The following is an 18,092-nucleotide window of genomic DNA, read 5'->3' as shown; positions in this document are numbered from 1 at the left end:
CCAGGTACAAATTTATGCAAGATGCCATTTTAGATCATCTTATGCAGTAATATTTGTAACCTCAGGCACCCTTTATGATGATTACATTCTTACAGTGAATGACAAGATTAAAAGAATAGTTCTAACATCTTTGAAAATATGCTTATTCACTTTCTTGCTGAGTTGAGATGAGAATCATTACCTCTCATGTTTGTGTGTTAAATATGAAGCTGGAGCCGGGAGGGGATTAGCATAGTGTAGCCTAAAGCTGGGAAGCACTCTCTCCAAAGTTCTGACGCTTACTATTTGAATAACACATTATATTTAATTTGTTTAATTCATACATACAAAGAAATGTGAACATGAAAGTTTTTGGTTTTATGGGGAGTTGCGTGCTATAACTATTTCTTGGCAAACGGCGACCAAGACCAGTAACTTCCTGCAGTCTTGTCACTGTGAGGTTGCCAGGCAACCAGCGGAGACTCTGGAAACACAGTCTTACAACATTTTAACTAAAATGTTTTGTGTATTTTTGTTTGTGTGCAAATGAAACAAGCGAGATACGCGTAGGTGGATTTTTCAACTTTGAACAGAGCCAGACAAGCCGTTCCCCCTTGCCTCCAGTCTTTATGCTAAGCTTAGCTAATCGGGTCCTGGCTCTAGCTCCATACTTAGTGCACAGACATGAGTGGTATCAAACTCTTGGAAATAAATTAAATAAGCTCATTTCCCAAAATGCCAAACTCCTCCTTTAACTCATCTGTCAGTAGTGATGTCCAGGATGTCACAATAATGAATGAAAAAATGTTCACGAAGCATTTTTCTACTTTTATTTGCAAACACACAAAACATAAAAAATAACGAAACAAACATTTAGCAAACTGAGAAATAGTAAAAAAATACATTCACAAAACATGTACCAAAAATTACATGCAGAGACCAACTGACATACAGACAGAAAAAAAGCTGCTTCACTTACAGACCGACTCTCAACTTTAGAAACCCCCACACAACACAGAGGCGTACTGTAAAGGCAACCAGAAAAACTTGCTTGAATAGAAAACGGCCCCTTTCGGTTCTTACCTCAGAAGCTACTGCGAGGAGTATGATTGTGGTGTTTTATTAGGGGTATGACACTTCCCTGCTAAGTATCGCAGAGCTCAGTGTTACCACAGTCTGCAGCTGAGTGGATGTACGCACAACTATGATGGAGCTGGAAAAGAAAAATCCACCTCAAGCCATTTGAGTTAATGTAGTTCACCCAGATAGTCATACATTTCTTTTTACTTTCATTAATTCATCAAACAGTCGCAAATCTCCTTTGCCAATTTACAGTATCATCCTTTGCTTTGCATATCACTTTGGGCCATCTGGATTTTTCACAGTATCCAATGATCAGCATAATGTAGATACGCACTAAACACATGACACTTTCAAAATCAGAGACATGGTCCTGCTTTGGGTTTAAGAGCCATTATATGTAAAGATCACTCTTTAAATCCTTTGTAATATAGCAACAACTAATGGCAGACAGCGCTGACGTAAAACATTCGCTGTCCTAAAAAAGAAACGTTTCAAATGCATATATAAATTAAAATTTCCTTTTCTTTTGCCATTATCATGTAGTCACCATGAAAACACATGACCTCTATTACAGCATAAAAACATCATCATTCGATCACTCAACCCTACCCTAGCAAGTGCTCAAGTTTTATGGGTAATGAATGAGTCTCAAAATGGAGCCTCTCACTAGATAAGAGCTACTGTGACAACATTCATGGCATGTGTGTGTTTGTGTATGTTATATCAAGCTGGCTTTAGACTAGAAACTCTGTGGCGTACAGGGGATCACAGTGGAACTGTCTAGAGACAAACAATGCACATGGACACGTGTACATGTGCATAAACAAATAACAGAACAAGAAACAACCTTAACATTAAGCCTGCGAGACGCTTGTCGTATAAGGCATTTAAGGTGGTTCTGGAGACAAAGAACATCACAGTTCAGAAGATTATGCAGCAATACAACAACATGTAAATGGGGCCTGAGTCACCAAGTCTTTCTACCGGCTGCAAAGTTGCACACTTTTCACTCATGCAGACTGTTACAGGTTTGCATTAGATTTTGGTGTTTATAAAAAAATTATGTACAACAAAATACAGATTGCTTAGTGAGTCAGACCCTCAGTGGGCTCGACGAGAGCCCAATATTTACATCAAAATAATGCAAAAGAGGTATGAAACACAATATAATATGTACATGTAAATACAACATTTACAAAAATTAGACAAATCTTCCTGTGCCCTGTGAATTTAAAATAGATTTTTTTTTGGGATGAGCAAAAATGTGATGACATTTTCTTAATATGTGCATAATAAAATTTTAGGAAATACAACCACAGGATCCGCTCCAAATGCAGTAAAGCATTCCGCTCATTGGAACCGAGGTGGATACAACTCCCATATAGTTTCCCATTTGTAGAGTAGCTCAAGTCTAATCTAGAGCACCTAAAAAAAGTTCTTACCCTACTTCATACAAACTAATGACATCATCAATAAAGTTAAAGCGCACTTGAGTAAAGCCAAAATAAAAAGACAAATGACAGCACGAGTGCTATAATCTGAGGCCTATCAGCAGTGACAGTGCCAATGCATACAATGTGAATTGTATTGACGTGCAGTTTTATGTACTGGCTGTGATGAGTGTGAATAAATGACTTATTTTATGCTTCACAAAGCACATTTTGTTATTTTCACATTTTGAGCTTAAACAAATTAAAAAATGACAAACTGACACCTTATCATGCCTGTATCCGTTCACATAACGATCAAAGACCAATGATTAGAGACCATACACTGCAAACGCTCCATGTATCACTGACACCGATTACCGTGGACGTACTGACATTAAAAAATGAGTCTAACTGAACTGTGGGGGTCTATTTACTGAGTACAGAGGAGGAGGAGCAGGGTGATGGAAAAGAACCCATTGCCTTTTAGTTAGATGCAAGACTTGCGTAAGACACAAGGTGACACAAGGTTTCACCTGCTATACCCTCTTGCTTCTGTCTAGTGCAGTGGCTGTAGAAGAAAAACAGGTAGCAATGCTGGGAGGGGGAGAGTGCCCCTGAAGCAAGAGATGGGTGGTTTAAAGTCACAGTCGCGGTTGAGGTCAACATCAAGGTCACTGCAGTGATGCCAGTCTATTTCACTCCTCAGTCTCATCCCTGGCTCTGTCCCAGCTTCCATCCGAGACGCAGAGGATGGAATGTCACGAAGCTAAATTGCTCTCAGCCTCCATTTGCAGCATCCGTCAGACACTGCCTGGGTTTATTAAGTTCCTTCCAATCCCTTTCACCTTTCAGCAGTCAGGCAGTACTGTCGAAATCTCCCTTTGGCTGTGCTAAGGTGTGTGTATGTATGTGTGTGTGTGTGTGTGTGTGTGTTGATCTATCGTCCCTTTCACAGAGTTTTCTGATGCCCGTTGGCCGAGAGCTTCCCAGATTCAGGGTCTGTGGGGCTGTTTGACAGTTGCAATTTATCCAGACCTGGGCAGGGGGAGATAAGGGAGAGAAATCTCATTAAAAAGCCTCAGACTTTCACTTAGACAGAGGTATTGATGTGCTTTTTTCCCCCTCAGTGCCTCTGTCTGACATTTTCTAACCCTATCCCACCCTGTGTATCAAACATCCAGGGCCTGTCACCACAAGCCTTTGAGACTAGCCCAATCCTCTGTCACATGTCAGTCCCGCAGCACATTGGATCTCGCTGCAATTTCTTCCATTTTGTCACTCCAGGTCGTGCTGTCTGAGGGGAATAAACAGTATCTTCCCTCCAAAGCCACAAAGTAGGTTTGTGCTGTCAGTGTTTCAGACAAAACCTTTGTGGAAAATAAATTAGGATGAAATTGAGTAGTCAAAGAGTAATTACGAAAAATAGTATATTCTACAGAATATCCAGCATGGAAAAGGTGGGATTGTTTGTCAGACATTGCAGGACATTGAAAGAATGTGGAATTATTCTGTATTATATTAAAAAGGTGCTGGTTAGAAACCCTCAGGACACATGGAAAATTAATATATAAATTTACCTAAGGCCTTTAGAAGCTCTTCCCGTACTGCTGAGGTGAATTTTCTCACAAGACAGAGTGTTGTCACGACCGCAAACAGCAGGTTGTAAGAAACAACAATGTAAAAGTTTCCCAGCCAATTGAATCTCCCAAAGTCTCCTAAGAGGTCGAACCTGGTGATACCTGTGAAGAGCAGAGATACAAGTCAAATAACTGGGTTAGAAAGCAACTCACATAACACAGCAACACAATTACTATTTCGGTACAACTTTGTGTTTCCAGAAAATAAACAAAAAATTCTGGGAAAACAAAGCAAGTTCATTTTTCCGTGTTCCCCCTTGACAAGATTGTGTTCTTTTCAGCAAAAACATGGCGCTGCAGCAAATGGGACAATTTAGGAATGTCTTTTCTGTTAAGGCACTTTGAAAGTGTCTCTCTCCAGTGGTCCAGCTCTTTCAACAAGTAAGAAGGCCCAATCTGAAAGAAAGGCTCACATACAGAAAACTATTTTATGTGCGTTACAGGTATAATCTCCGAGTAAAAAACAAACATTAAACTGTGTGACCCTTGATGTAACTGATAGCATGGATACGTGTTACATTTTGGGTCAAAGACCAGCCCTATGTGCATCATGTCCAATTTGTTTTTCATATAAAAGTGTTCTGTTTATGGTCAAAATAAGGTGGTACAAAAATGGAAAGCCACTCCGAAGTCTTCCATAGAATCACAGTCACCTGTACACACATCCACCTGAGTCAGCCACTCAGCTAAAGACATACCCAGACAGATTTCAACCCAAGAATAGAGATTACTCGTAAAAGAAACCCTGATATTTTCAGGTCTTTAATATTCATGTTCTTACTTTTTAGTCTTACGCCTTACAATACTGATATCAAAACATGACAGTTTAAGCATCTTGTTTGATAGAGACAGAAACAAATCCACTCTGGCTTACACAAGCAACCACTGATCCACTGCAAAGTTTCTGCTTATTTCCATCACTTGACGGTGTCTTGGTTTGCAGTATTGTGAGGACTGTTCCCCGTGGAATATGAAAGGATGGGCGACTAAGTATAGCAGCAAAGCTGGTATGCAGGTGGACTTCATCTCTCTCCCAGGACCTTCAAACAGAGATAAAGGAGTGGTTTCTCCTGCAGGCTCCTCTTAGCTCCACACTGTTAGACCAATTTCAAACCATCTGTCACAGCTGATCGCATGCTGCCTGGAAAGCCATCAACACCCTATTGTTTCCCTGCTTATCCATTCTGGCCTGCCAATCCGGGTGTTTGTGCACTCTAACTCTAGCTGTGCCGTCCAATAATAATGTAATGTAGGGATATAATTAAGCTTTCAACAACCTGATGTGTACAATTGTATTTAATGTTACTAATGGTATTTATGCCTTTTTTGAGATGTTAATTTTGCAACATTGACCAGGGGAATTACTGCATCAATTTGTTAAATCTATGCACCACAATAGTTTTCTATTTCAGTCATCTGCATGCAGAAATGATATCCTGATGTGGCATGCTGGAGAAGCACAAGTCTATATACGTTCTACTTCTCCGGTAACATCTTCACAACCTCTGTCGTCAATTAGATTGGGCAATCGATTCAGTGTCTGGAGAGATGTATTTACAGCCGCAGTAAGCAGTTTGCAAGCATCAAGGACCTTTAACAAAATTGCCTGTGAAGAGACAGGGAGAGAGATGATGGAGACCCCAGTCGATACAGCTTGCCACTGTGGTCTGGCTACATCCATTTGTAATGCCAAAGGTTTTGATCTTGGTTTGGTAATTTGAGAAAATCTAATTGGGGGTAAAAAGATGCTTGGCATTTGAAATGTCAGGGGTACAGTAGCAGAGTTGGAGACATTAGCATGCGGCTGGTCATGCATCCAAGAAGCATATGTCAGATTCATCAGTATTTTCTATGTGTGAGCAACACTACACTTAATATGTGAGGCTACTGGCATTTTTGTGTCATGCCTGCTTCTGGGTATTAACAGATCAAAAAACACAACATAAAAGGCATTTATCTAAAACAATTACTCTCAAATAGGAAAAACAAGCCATTCTATCAAAAACAAAATAGCATGGGGTGTCCAGGGTTTACGATGCTGATCATGTATTGTGTCCCTGGTTCAAGTCTTCAAGTCCAGCCAGGGACCTTTGTGGCTTATGATCGCCCCCTTTCCTCTCCACTCATTTCAGCACTCTAATGTATCCAATGTAATAAAGTCAAAATACTTAAAAGCACCACACATTCATATCAAACAGCTGTTTTAATTATATAATTCATATCATATTTGTAACAATATAACCAGTATTGTTACATCTTGTCTATGTACAGCTTTTTAATACAAGCTAAATAAATGAATAAAGTGACACAGATAATATACTACATGTAACGACTAGATGTTGCTGTCAGGTGGGGGGTGGGGTGAGTAAGCATGATTGCACAGTTCCCAAAACACCACTATTTAATAAATTGTATTTTATTAAATACAGTGTTATTATAAAAATATCAACTATAGGTGCTTTAAATAAAAGTGTTACGGCTGCACTTCAAACCTGCACTAGAGACAGACAGATGAGTTTCTGTGAAAACATCATTAGTTTGTTCCATAAACTCCATGGTACCCAAAACACCTAAACTATGTGATAAAGTTCAACCACTCAACATGGAGTAACAGCTGTAAACTGTGTAGAAACTGGTGATGATACAGTATGCAGACTTTAGAATACTTTTAGTGGTACAGTTCCTCATTCTCGCATACAGTGCATGTTTTCCACACTGACATGCACAAAAAATACCTCACATCGACACACAAAACCCTGTCTGTCTCTTAACGTCTCACTTCGTCACACTCTACTCTCCACGTTTCTTTTTTTTTTTCTTTTGCTGGGAGGCCTTTTCTCTTCAACTCCATCTCATGCATTTATTCCTTTTAATCTATTCAGCGTCACAAAGCAGAACCTGTTGATATTTTGTAAAGCTCCCAATGAGTCACTGTATGCTCACTCCGTCCCATTTTCCCCACTCTGTTGGTCTCTCTCACACACACACTCAAATACACACTCAGAGTAGTGCTATTTGAACAGCTGTGCTTTGCACTCTGCATGTTTATTAGTGCCATTGTGATGGTGCTACTCCTGTCATTTTTACCCCTTCACCCTGCACTCCTTTCTAATGTCACTATGGGAAACTATAGGAGAATTCAACTTGCTAACCTTAATGGTCTGCTGTTAGTGGCGCGGGGCACTGAAAACTGTCGCGGGGGAGGGGCATTAACTCTTTCTGGTTGTTATGGCAAGGTCGTTATGACATCTCTGAAAATTCAGTTCAACCTACATTGAATAGTTTGATATATTTTAGAGGAAGATCGATGCCAGTCTCATGTCTGTACGGTAAATATGAAGCTACAGCCAGCAGCCGATTAGCTTAGCTTGGCAGAAAGACTTGAAACGGGAAAACAGCTAGTCTTGCTCTGTCCAAACATGTTACATCTTGTTTGTTTAATACATGCAAAAACTGCAGTATAAAAATGACAAGTTGTAGGGGGTTATTTGCAGGACTATGTCTTGGACAGGCGCAGTGAATTCTGTTCTTGTTTGTTTTTTCCTTGTTTTTGTTCAGACTACACAAAACGAGATACAACATATAAATTAGTGAGCTTTAGAGGGGCTGGTTGGTGGATTTTGTTACCTTCAGACAGAGCAAGGCTAGCCATTTCCCTGTTTCCACTCTTTATGCTAAGCTAAGTGGCTGCTGTCTATAGCTTCATATTTAGGGGACACATAGTGTGTGGTATCAATCTTCTCATCTAACTCTTGGCAATAAAGAGAATAAGCCTATTTCCCAAAATGTCCAACTGTTGCTTTAAACATTTAATCTGTATATACAGGCTAGGTGTGAATTGTGAAATTAGCATAAACATATAAACACATAAACCTGTACTCACCTAGAGTTCTGGACATCACTGGCAGGGCTGAACTCAGGACCAAGATGGACACACAGCAACCAATGATCTACAAATCAGGTACAGATAATCAGACTTCAGATCTCTCATGCACATAAATTACAGTTTATAAGGAAGGAAACTGAGATGTGTGAGGAAAAAGCACCCATCGCACCAACACTGTCAGCCATGACGTGCCCACACATATGCACACACCACTTGATGTTAAATTGGTTCCACATATTGTACAATTAGTACCTCTGAAGTTGCTCATTACCAGGTTCTCTCCGTTGTCCTTTCAAGCCCTTTCACTGGAGCGTCATAGCTAGTTAACAAGCCTCACCACTCCCAAACTCATTACCAAGTGAATAGGTGCCACTATGGGCCAAACGGAGCACACATCCTCCCGCGCCCCCCCCCAAAAAACCCCACTCTCCCTCTGATGTACAAGAAAGGGGCTTGCACTTTGCCAGTGTTTGCACAACCCACAAACAAATATTGGACAGATCAACTAAAGCCATTGAGGGGCCCTGAGGAAAACATTAGTGAGCAGTAGGAGTTCGGAGTAAGGAGGGGGGCGGGAGAGAGAAGGGGAGAAAAGAGGAAATGGATGAAACACAGGGGGTCCCAAACACATCGGCACCTTAGGAGCAATTTCAGCACCCTTGCCCCCACTTCACCCCCACGCCCTGTCCCTCCATCCCATCTTTACCGTTGTCATGGTTGTTTCATCCTTCTGGGGAGTGAGTACCTCAAAGACTCGCAGGCTGTAGAAGCCAACGACAGAGGACACCATCAAGTAGCTGTTCAGCAAATCAATCAAGGACCAAAAACAATTCTTTGCTGGTAGCAAAGCAGCTCCATTGAGTATCCCGAGTCTGCACCTTTTCAGTTACGATAAAAGGTGACGAAACAGCACAACATGTTTTCCGGAAGGTGTCCGGCTGAACTATGTCCTGGGTAAACAAAGCTGGCTTGACAATGTTGCTCTTGGCCATGGAGCATGCTACTTCGGCCACAGACAAAAGGGGGTGGGTGTCACTGAAAGGATACAACATGAGGATGATCTCCAGCACCGCCTGAGCCACGCCAAATGTGGACAGAGAGGTGTTCCCGATGCTTCGATCCTGGGAGATGAAGACACAGACAGAAAACTGGGTTATTTAATGTCATCATACACCAATCTTATATAAACACATCACAAATAACAAAAGAAAATGGGAAACGACAGCACTGCAGGCAGTTGCACACACATGCAATTACAGAAATCCTGCAAAGTAAGTACGCGGTGCATGAAGAATTTCCCCACTTGAGAAAGACAGAATCAAATTGGCTAAGTAATGAATGGAACAAGATGAAAGAGGCTCTTTTCAAATCACTGTCGATCATACAATATGTGAACAGGTGTTCAAACAAAAACGCCACATTGCTTACGGTAAGACGAGTGTACAGGCTGAAAGCACGTCAAAAACATAAAAACAACAAAACAAATACTAAAGCAAACACACAAGGCGAACCCCCCCAACCCCTAAACCCCTGAGGCCTTTTGAAACTGGAGCAGGAAAAAGACATACATCTACATATGCTGCACATACCAAGCATCTGTGTTGTCAAACGATAAATATTTGCTTGTCGGACTTGGCACAAGAGTTGATCCTCCAAAGGATCAGTGTGTTGTATGGGGCACCTATAGTACTGTAAATTATGTCCACGAGTAAGAAGTGACCATAGCCTCCAAATCATACATTTATTTAAGGATCTATGTTGTTTAAAAACTGCCTAAAACTGTATGCTGCACATTCAGATCTTGTAGACAATCATATTCAGATATATGAAGTAAATATGATCACAAGTGTACAGTATATTCCCAATCGCCACATAGTCTACAATTCTCCTATCCTATTTCTGTATCATGTGTACATAGCTGGATATACTCAATGTATGTTTCTTTGTATAGCATTGCAATTCAAATACAGCACTTTTCCATACCCAGGCATGACATCAATGTACAGTATTTATATACAGTATTTACTTTTCTGGCAATATCAATATATATTACAATTGCACAGCATATATTTAGAGTATGGTCCTTGTTTTGTATTTGTTTTTTATTGTATTTTATTTAATTCTTATCCTCTTGTCCTTATCTTGATTTGTTTTGTAAAAGAGCCTGAAGAAAAAAGGAAAGCCTGGCAGGTTGTTTCATGCCTTTTTATGCAACTGTCATCCCTGGGAGCTTACTGCAGAGCCATGGTGCAGTGCTCTTTCTCTCTTACACAGGGAATTAGCAGACAGCATCTGATGTAATTTATTAATGGAGGGCGGGTGGGCATGCATTAAGATTGTGTGTGTGTGCACTCGCAATATGCGTGTATGCGCGTGCTTAGGACAGCTAGCTTTCACAGTACACCTCCTTTCAACTCTTACTTCTTTTCATTCCAGTAGCAGGAAGGGTGATGGAGTGTGTGTTTGTGTGTGTCAAAGACAGGGAGGGGTTGGCAGAGGGAGGGGGGGGGGGGGGGGACTGGTAGATTCGTCTGTGCTGCCTGCCACGGCTCTTTCAGCTGACACATTGCATTTGTTGCTTGTAAGATTAACACCTCGCACTACCTGCGCACTGGCAAGGTCGTCAGTGTTGTGCTAACACACACAGCTACGCTTCACGTCCTGACCATTGGACCTCAGGTGGGTCCCCAAACTGGTACCATTTTTTAAAACTTAATTTATTTAAACATAGAAAAAGAAGGTAACAGAGATATCCTAATACTTTTCTTCTACCTTTCACATAGTCATAACTCTTTCCTACTCCCTTCCCTTCGAAAGCTTATCCACTGGCACACCAGATAATTCCACCGGTTATCACATATCTAATGAGTGGGAGAAGGAAGTGGTCATAAAAACACAGTAAATATAATATATAGAGGTCTTATTAGCTTCAGGTACAGACTTCTGAAAGTGCTCAGACATATGAGTGGGAAAATCGGTACAGCATCTGTTCTAAACTCAAGTCTCCATCCTTTAATCTTTACTTTGCATACTCCGATTATACAAAGAGTCTTTTTGGGGCGTTTGTGAAGCTCAGAAAATATTATCCTTTGTGCGTCCACTACACCAAATCTCCTCATAGCTCAGCACTGTATGTATTGTCACAAACCAACAACAGACCCAATCTTCAAGAGGCTACTAAACCAAGATCATCCAACAGACTGTTTAATACTCACACCGGTGCACATGTGTCAGTCAAGAATAATGGTACCGGTAGGTTCATCCTCTTCTGTGGAGATATGATTAAAAGACTGCAAAGTGTTTCTATCAGTTTCTTGAATCCCTAGTCATTTATAATTGGTCGGTATAAAAGGTTGGTAGTAGTGTAATAGACAAATTAATCGATTCATTAATAAATCTTCTTCTGGATGTCTGATTCTGAAATGGGAGATATTCCAAATGCACATTTGGACATACTGTTTGCTCCAATACCACCCATATTGTGGCTGTATCTTTAATCATTAAAGTAATTAAAGCGATGAATTGTGCTAACTATTCTTTGGGCCGAAGTAGTTTCATGTATTCAATTCCACTTCATCTTGCCATAAAACTGTCATCATTTATCCATTGTTTTAACTGTAGAGCAACAGACATTTATTGGCAAAGAGTCAAACAATATTCCAATGGTACATTACCTCTCACTATAAGACCATCCAGTCAAATTGTTCCTTTTTTCAGGAATCAGGAATATCTGGTATGATGGCAATGTTGAGACAAAATGGAATTGAACCTTTCCCTCTAGTTATATCTGTATATTTCCCCGCTGTGGGATTAATAAAGTCTAAGTCTCGTTCTGCTGGGTGCTAACCTTACTGCATAGACTGGCTATAGACTAATTGACATTGTTTATCATGGCCAGATGGACATTTTTCACCTTCATTTGTACATTCACAAAAGTTGAAAGGTCATAGCTAAGGTATGCATGTCAGGGAAAGTCTCAAGGTGCTATTATGTAAGTTTGTGTGCGTTTAGAGAAGGGCAACTTTAGTGAGGTGAAAATTGCAGTCGAGGGTCAGCTAATTGTCCATTTTACAAAATACAGTGTCAAGTGTTGTGGCTCCCAAAGAGGAGGGCCTGCAGTAACAATTTTATTGGTCCCTCTTAGTGCTTGTTCATCAAGCAGTAAAACACTGTGTCCTTTGACAGAGACAACTCCAGCCCCCCCACCCCTCCTTTTTCTTGTTGTTTCTACATGCATCTCTGCATTCTCCTCATCTCCATCCACCTGCTTCTCCTCCCTGCTCTCTCTCTCTTCCTCCTTGCTCCTCATCATCCCTCTCCACCTTCATCCTCTGCTATGTAAAGGCAATTGGGGGACTGCTCAGTATGCTGAGGACTATGGCAGGATGCTTAGTAGGAAGGGAAGACAAACATTGACAGGGCACTTCTATTGTGCTCTCCCCCAACAACAATCAGCGCATCGGGCCTCATTTGACTTTCCCACAGTCTGAGTCTCTTTGCTCCGGCAGTACCTCCTCCAGATCTCAGACCAGCCACTCTCCCGACTTTTTTATATCACTTTCTCTCCTCTGTGCTTATCTCCTTCCAGACAGTGCGCGGGTAACTGTGAGGGAATTTCTGTGCTAGGAGGGCAGAGAGTTTGAGAGCTGGAGGGTAAGGTTAACGGGGTGGATAGATGGATATCATATCAGTATCGATTGTTTTGGAGGACGAGACCTCCCCCCACCCCTTGTAGTGCTGTGAGATCAGAGGTGTGGCATTCATCCAGCTCAACAAACGCGTAAACCATTTAGTGGGGCCACACTGTCAGGGAGGACAGCTTCAAGCTGCATGACAAGTGTAATTTGGGGGATTTTCTGCGATGCGTCATGCCAAAGAAAACATCTCTGCTCAATAAAATAATTGGAATGTCGAGGGCAGCTCTGTCAGTTGCCCGCGAGACGCAAAATGAAATGAGGGAGAAATAGGATACATTATGTTGCCCCCTCTCAGACAAGAATGCAACCACAAACGCACACACACACATGCAAGCACACGCACACACACGCACCTCTGTCACTGCAGATGAGATGAGATGAGATAAGGAGAGCTTAAAACACATTGCATGTTAGGCGGAGATGACAATCTCTGAGAGAGTTAGTCTGCCTCACAGTAAGAGCCCTTCACCTGGCCCTGTCTGCCTTTGCAGGAGGGAGGAAAAGCAGCTTATACACCCACTGTGGACTTGAGACATGTAGCGAGCTCATTGAATCTGCACACTGCTGTGAAATGACTTTCAATGAGCTTCCAAAACAAAACCAGAGGCACAAGGTTGGGGCCTGATTAACATCTGCTCAGGCCTTTTCTTCAAACACGCATCTGAGCATATCCGGAATTTGATTTATGTCTCCGCCACGAACATGGCAGGTCTGATAGGCAAGCTCTTCTGCAGTTTACATTCTGGGCGTGTGTTGGTTTGTGTGTGTGTGTGTGTGTGTGTGTGCTTCAGTTAGACAGTAGGCTTACCGTGGATCCCTTGGGCATGGCCGTCTCATCCACTAGAAGGTAGAGGATATTCAATGCCACCATGAGAACTGAGATTGTCTGCAGACAGAGAGGAAGATAAAGATTTGTTTACACATGGTATAGTTATAAAAAGATTGATCAAATCCTCAAAGTATCCGGCATCATGATATAATTGAATTGTGGGGGCCTTGAGGATCCGTAAGTATTGTAATGCATAATAACCATCTTGTGATTGTAAACTGTTCCAACATTAAGCTTCTCAAAGCCTGAACAATGTGGGGGCTGTTGGATGCACGTGCCATGCCTCTCACATGGCCCTTTTGCCTTATCCAACAATATCAGATGGCATAAATAGTGTTCCCACACTATAATCTGTTGAAAATCACAGTTGTTGCAGGTGGCTATTCAGCATTGTCTTAAACAGCTATTAAGCAAAAGTAGTTTCCACACCCAGACTCTGTGGGGAAACAGTGAGAGAGGATGGGGTTTGAGGTGCAGGATGTTAGTCCCAATGGCCACCAGCCAGGCTGTATACACCATGAGTAAACAGTTTGGGCTTAATGATAGGTCAGTCCCAGCACTCACCGTTCCTGTGAGCAGGATCAGCATCACTATGGGATACAACAAGTTCTTCTCCCAACCTGATGCCTTCTTTCTTCTCTCTGAGTGGAAATGAAAGCGAGACAAAATGTGAGGTTATAAGCAACTCTTTCATAACAACATTCAGAGATGAGCTAAACTCCTCCATTACAAACCACTTTCCACCACTGGTTAATTAATATATTCATCAAAGACAACTACTGAAACCTCAAGCCCTCTGGCTTTATTTACAGGGTTTGTACAGCTTGGTTTGGTAAAACATATCGTGAGTGTGTGTATCAAACATAATCTCACCTATCATCACAACCACCCCCCTCCAGGTAATATACATTTCATAACCTTCAAACATTATGCTGTTCCTCTTTAATTAGCCACACTCATCATTGCCTTAATTAGTGGAAACGATAATAAATCCTGGATAAAAAGAAACGCAACAAAATTAATTCTGTGATTTATTTTTTGGTCAGAATGTCTGTGTGTGTGTGTGTGTGTGTGTGTGGAGGGCAACTAATGTGTCTCGTTCTTCCAAGCCAGATGAAACATTTCAAATTTATACCTTCCATCTTCCTCTTATTTCAACAGCTCATCAGTCATGTTTGTAGACACAGCGGACAGCCTGTAGACCACATGCACTATGTCTTCTGTTATGGACATCCACAGTACCCTTACAATGTGTCTCTGACTGCCCTCTAGTCCGTGCCATATTGACTTTCTTTCTCCATTTCCAACCTTGTTAGTCCTCCTTATTCTCAAAGTGCACCCACCCTGCCTGCCCGAGAAGTTTGCCAAGTGCACTTTATATGCACCATCCTTCTAAATTAATGACATCACTAAAAGGCTTGCTACAATATAAAGTTTGCATCTTGTCCAATATCCTAAGTGCCTTTGTGCCCCCCTCCCCCCGCTCCCCAAAAGGCTCAGGCCTCATTTATAATATCCTAAAATGGATGGAAAATTATCAGGCAGTTCTGGTCCAAGTCCAAATTAAGAAATTAAGGCAGACGGGGAGAAAGCGGCTGCCTGTCAGCAATATGTAAAAAGCAAACTTCTTGGCATATATTTCCATGGCAATTCAAGGTCTTAAGACAAAATAGGCTGATATAGCCTTGTAACACAATACAAATACTTACCCAATTTATTCCTCTGATTTCTAATATTGTCCAGTTCTTTGTTGAGCTGGTGAGCAAGGCTTCCTCGAGTATAAGTGTGTGTGGACGATCCTGCAGACACAGAAACCGCAGAAATAAACTGCATTTGATGCATGATCAGATGTCTTATTATTTTCATCATCGTTAAATCTGCAGCTACTTTTTTCAATGAATGGATTAACCTTTAAGTCTATGAAATGGTGCCCATCACAAGATGACCAGGCAAGAGTCTTGTTTTGTCTGTTCAACAGTCCAAAACCCCAAATTATTCAATTTAAAATGCTAGAAAACACGAAAAGAAGACAAGTGTCTCATCTGACAAACTTTAACAAGAAAATGTTTGGCTTCTTTGCTTGATTAAACGACCAAAATCATAAATCAATAATCAAAATAGCCGATTCATTTTCTGCCAATTGACTAATTGTTTCAGATCAAATGTTGTTTAAACAGATAACATACTAAAGCACCACTCTTTGCATGATATGAATACTGTACCTGCCAGAGCATTTGAGAAACTCTTGATTCAGTTGGAAAACAGTATTTTCAGACATTTGTCAAATATATCAAATATATCAAATCAGAAAAAAGAGAATGTCCTAATTAAGAGGATGTTAACTTCTTGTCTGTCTTACCTCAGCATATGGCATTTGACTTATCTTGACTTATTAAGAAATCCCATCAAAACAAGTAATCCTTCTCAGAACATAACAATGTGATCTCAAACAAGTAAAAATAATCTCTTGTGTCAGGAGCTGTCTAGCACATGCCACAACTGGTTGAGTGGGCTGGAGAAGACAGCAAGGGATTCTCCAGGAAAACCACAAGGCCAGCTCATTTAAGGCTAATTTATCTATTTTACTCTGTTTTCCTTCCAGCTTGACGCACTACCGTAGAGGCCCCTCGGAGCCAAAGTGGAAGAGTATCCATTTGCATCCCCTGGGGTGATTGGCAGATCAAGACCAATTAGTTCAGTGTTACACCGTTACTAGCGTGCAATAAAAATACCATCTTTCATCTTTGTTACAGGAGTGAAGGACCAATCACTTTGATCAAACCTTTTTCTTCCCTCTGTTATTATGACACGCCCTGTCTGGATGGCTTTAAGTAGGCAAAAGAGGCGAGATAGACGGGGAGAGAGAGAGAGAGAGTTAACAGTCTTGTCTGTGCCCTCGCAGATACCTGTCCCAGGATCTAAGCAGGGGAAAGTTTGAACCCTCCGAGCAAATGCAGTCACAACACAACAGGAAATGTCACGGACAGTTCAACAGCTCTTTTACTCCAGAGACGAACTGAACACTGCCTCGGGGTAGCCAAATCTGCTCAGCCGCAAGTGAACTAATCTATCACCTTTGTGCATAACATATCCAAACATGGCCTTACCTGTCACCCAGGACAGCTAAATCATTGATCAAATGAATAGTATGTTCTTAATAGCCATGAAAAGTAGCAGATCTAACTAAAGACAAAGAACAATATCATCACTTGTTTAGGGCTGTGCAGGAAAATGGTGAGAATTTCAGCTGCAGTATCTTCAATGACATCACTCCAAACTGAAGTTAAATATATCCTGCTTCTCCGTCTGCTGGCAGCATCAAGTAAAGGACTGAGTTACAGCGACGCAGAGATGCTGAGTGAGGCTTCTGGCAGCCAGGAAGGCCCGGAGTAATTCAACGTATCCTCTCCAACCTTCACCACAGTCGAAAAATTACGTCATCCACACATATGCTAAACACCATGCTGAGACAACAGAGGCACCGGCAAGGTCATTGTGCCGCATAGCATCTGGACAAGCGCTCTGTTGCTCTGCTATCAGCAGATCAGGGTCTTGAGAGGGCAGTGTGGACAAGAGTGTATGCCACGTTGCCTGTACTGCAGTATATTTGTGTAGTCTGGTTACTAGATTGTACTTTTACAATATCTTCTAATCTAATCAGTTGAAAATCAGTTGAACGGTTATTTAACACAACAAAGTTCTTCTAGCAGGGAAGATTCATCTCAAAGATGCTTTACTAGGTTAAGATCTGGGAACTGGCTTGATCGTAAATATGTTTTCTTTTCCAGGAACTCTCTCTCTGTCACTATCCATTTATCTAAAGATGATGCATACACAATGACATGGTGTATCATTATTCTGGAAGCATTTAGTTCAAACTGGGTCCAATGCAGCAATAAAGAGATGCAGCTGATCAGAAATTGGTAATCATGGGTCCGATGTGAAAATTGCCCACATTATCATGCCACCAAAACCACTACCAGGCTGTACGTTTGATGCCAGATGCATAAAATTCCCACTGTTTACTTGATGTGTAATAAAATTCATATTAAGGAGACAAGGCCAATTGTGCAAACTATTCCATGATTCAAACATACCTTTTAAGTAATTTCTGCTTTATTGAGCTACTTCTGGCATTTTTGTTTCAAACATAACTTTAAAAAAGAACATTTTAAGATTACACGATGTGCTCCTCTATCATGGATGTGCTCTGTAAACTTGACATATCTGTTATGCACTCTACAAATTTCCTGTGTATATTTTGTTTACTTGTTTAAAATTAAATAAAAATATACTTGACAATAAAAAAGACCTCTTTTGTCTGGGATATCTATAACTTTTGTCAACTTAAGCCTCAATAGATTTAGAAGCAGTAAAGAAAGGGTGCAACATTGTGTAAGCAAATTGTAAAAATGATTTCTCGTAAGTGTTGGAAGTTTATCTGATATCTCTAAATATTTCGCATATTAGGTTCATCATGCCCTTGACAAGGAAAACAGACACACATGTCCAATCAGCCAATTTACGCCATAACCTTGTGATGTGCAAGAT

At 41.1% G+C, this 18,092-nt stretch overlaps 1 protein-coding gene across 2 annotated transcripts in view; it reads right to left on the bottom strand.

The window, feature by feature from the left end:
- Positions 1 to 3,377: 3,377 nt before the first annotated feature.
- lmbr1 (limb development membrane protein 1) overlaps positions 3,378 to 18,092 on the bottom strand; it is a 31,654-nt gene continuing 16,939 nt past the window's right edge. Inside the window, exons 10-18 of one of the 2 annotated variants that reach the window (XM_070927920.1) lie at positions 16,511 to 16,544; positions 15,251 to 15,296; positions 14,106 to 14,182; positions 13,521 to 13,598; positions 9,063 to 9,136; positions 8,722 to 8,812; positions 8,013 to 8,079; positions 4,070 to 4,231; positions 3,378 to 3,527 (exon numbers count right to left, since the gene is read on the bottom strand). In XM_070927920.1, coding sequence (XP_070784021.1) covers positions 3,442 to 3,527; positions 4,070 to 4,231; positions 8,013 to 8,079; positions 8,722 to 8,812; positions 9,063 to 9,136; positions 13,521 to 13,598; positions 14,106 to 14,182; positions 15,251 to 15,296; positions 16,511 to 16,544 — 715 coding nt within the window. In that variant the 3' untranslated portion in view covers positions 3,378 to 3,441. Of the gene's footprint in view, positions 3,528 to 4,069; positions 4,232 to 8,012; positions 8,080 to 8,721; positions 8,813 to 9,062; positions 9,137 to 13,520; positions 13,599 to 14,105; positions 14,183 to 15,250; positions 15,341 to 16,510; positions 16,545 to 18,092 lie in introns of both variants that reach the window. The other variant, XM_070927919.1, reaches the window with a different exon arrangement.

Source organism: Enoplosus armatus, chromosome 21, assembly GCF_043641665.1.
Source record: "Enoplosus armatus isolate fEnoArm2 chromosome 21, fEnoArm2.hap1, whole genome shotgun sequence".
Classification (NCBI taxonomy): Eukaryota; Metazoa; Chordata; class Actinopteri; order Centrarchiformes; family Enoplosidae; genus Enoplosus; species Enoplosus armatus.
This window is presented reverse-complemented; position numbering and strand designations above follow the sequence as displayed.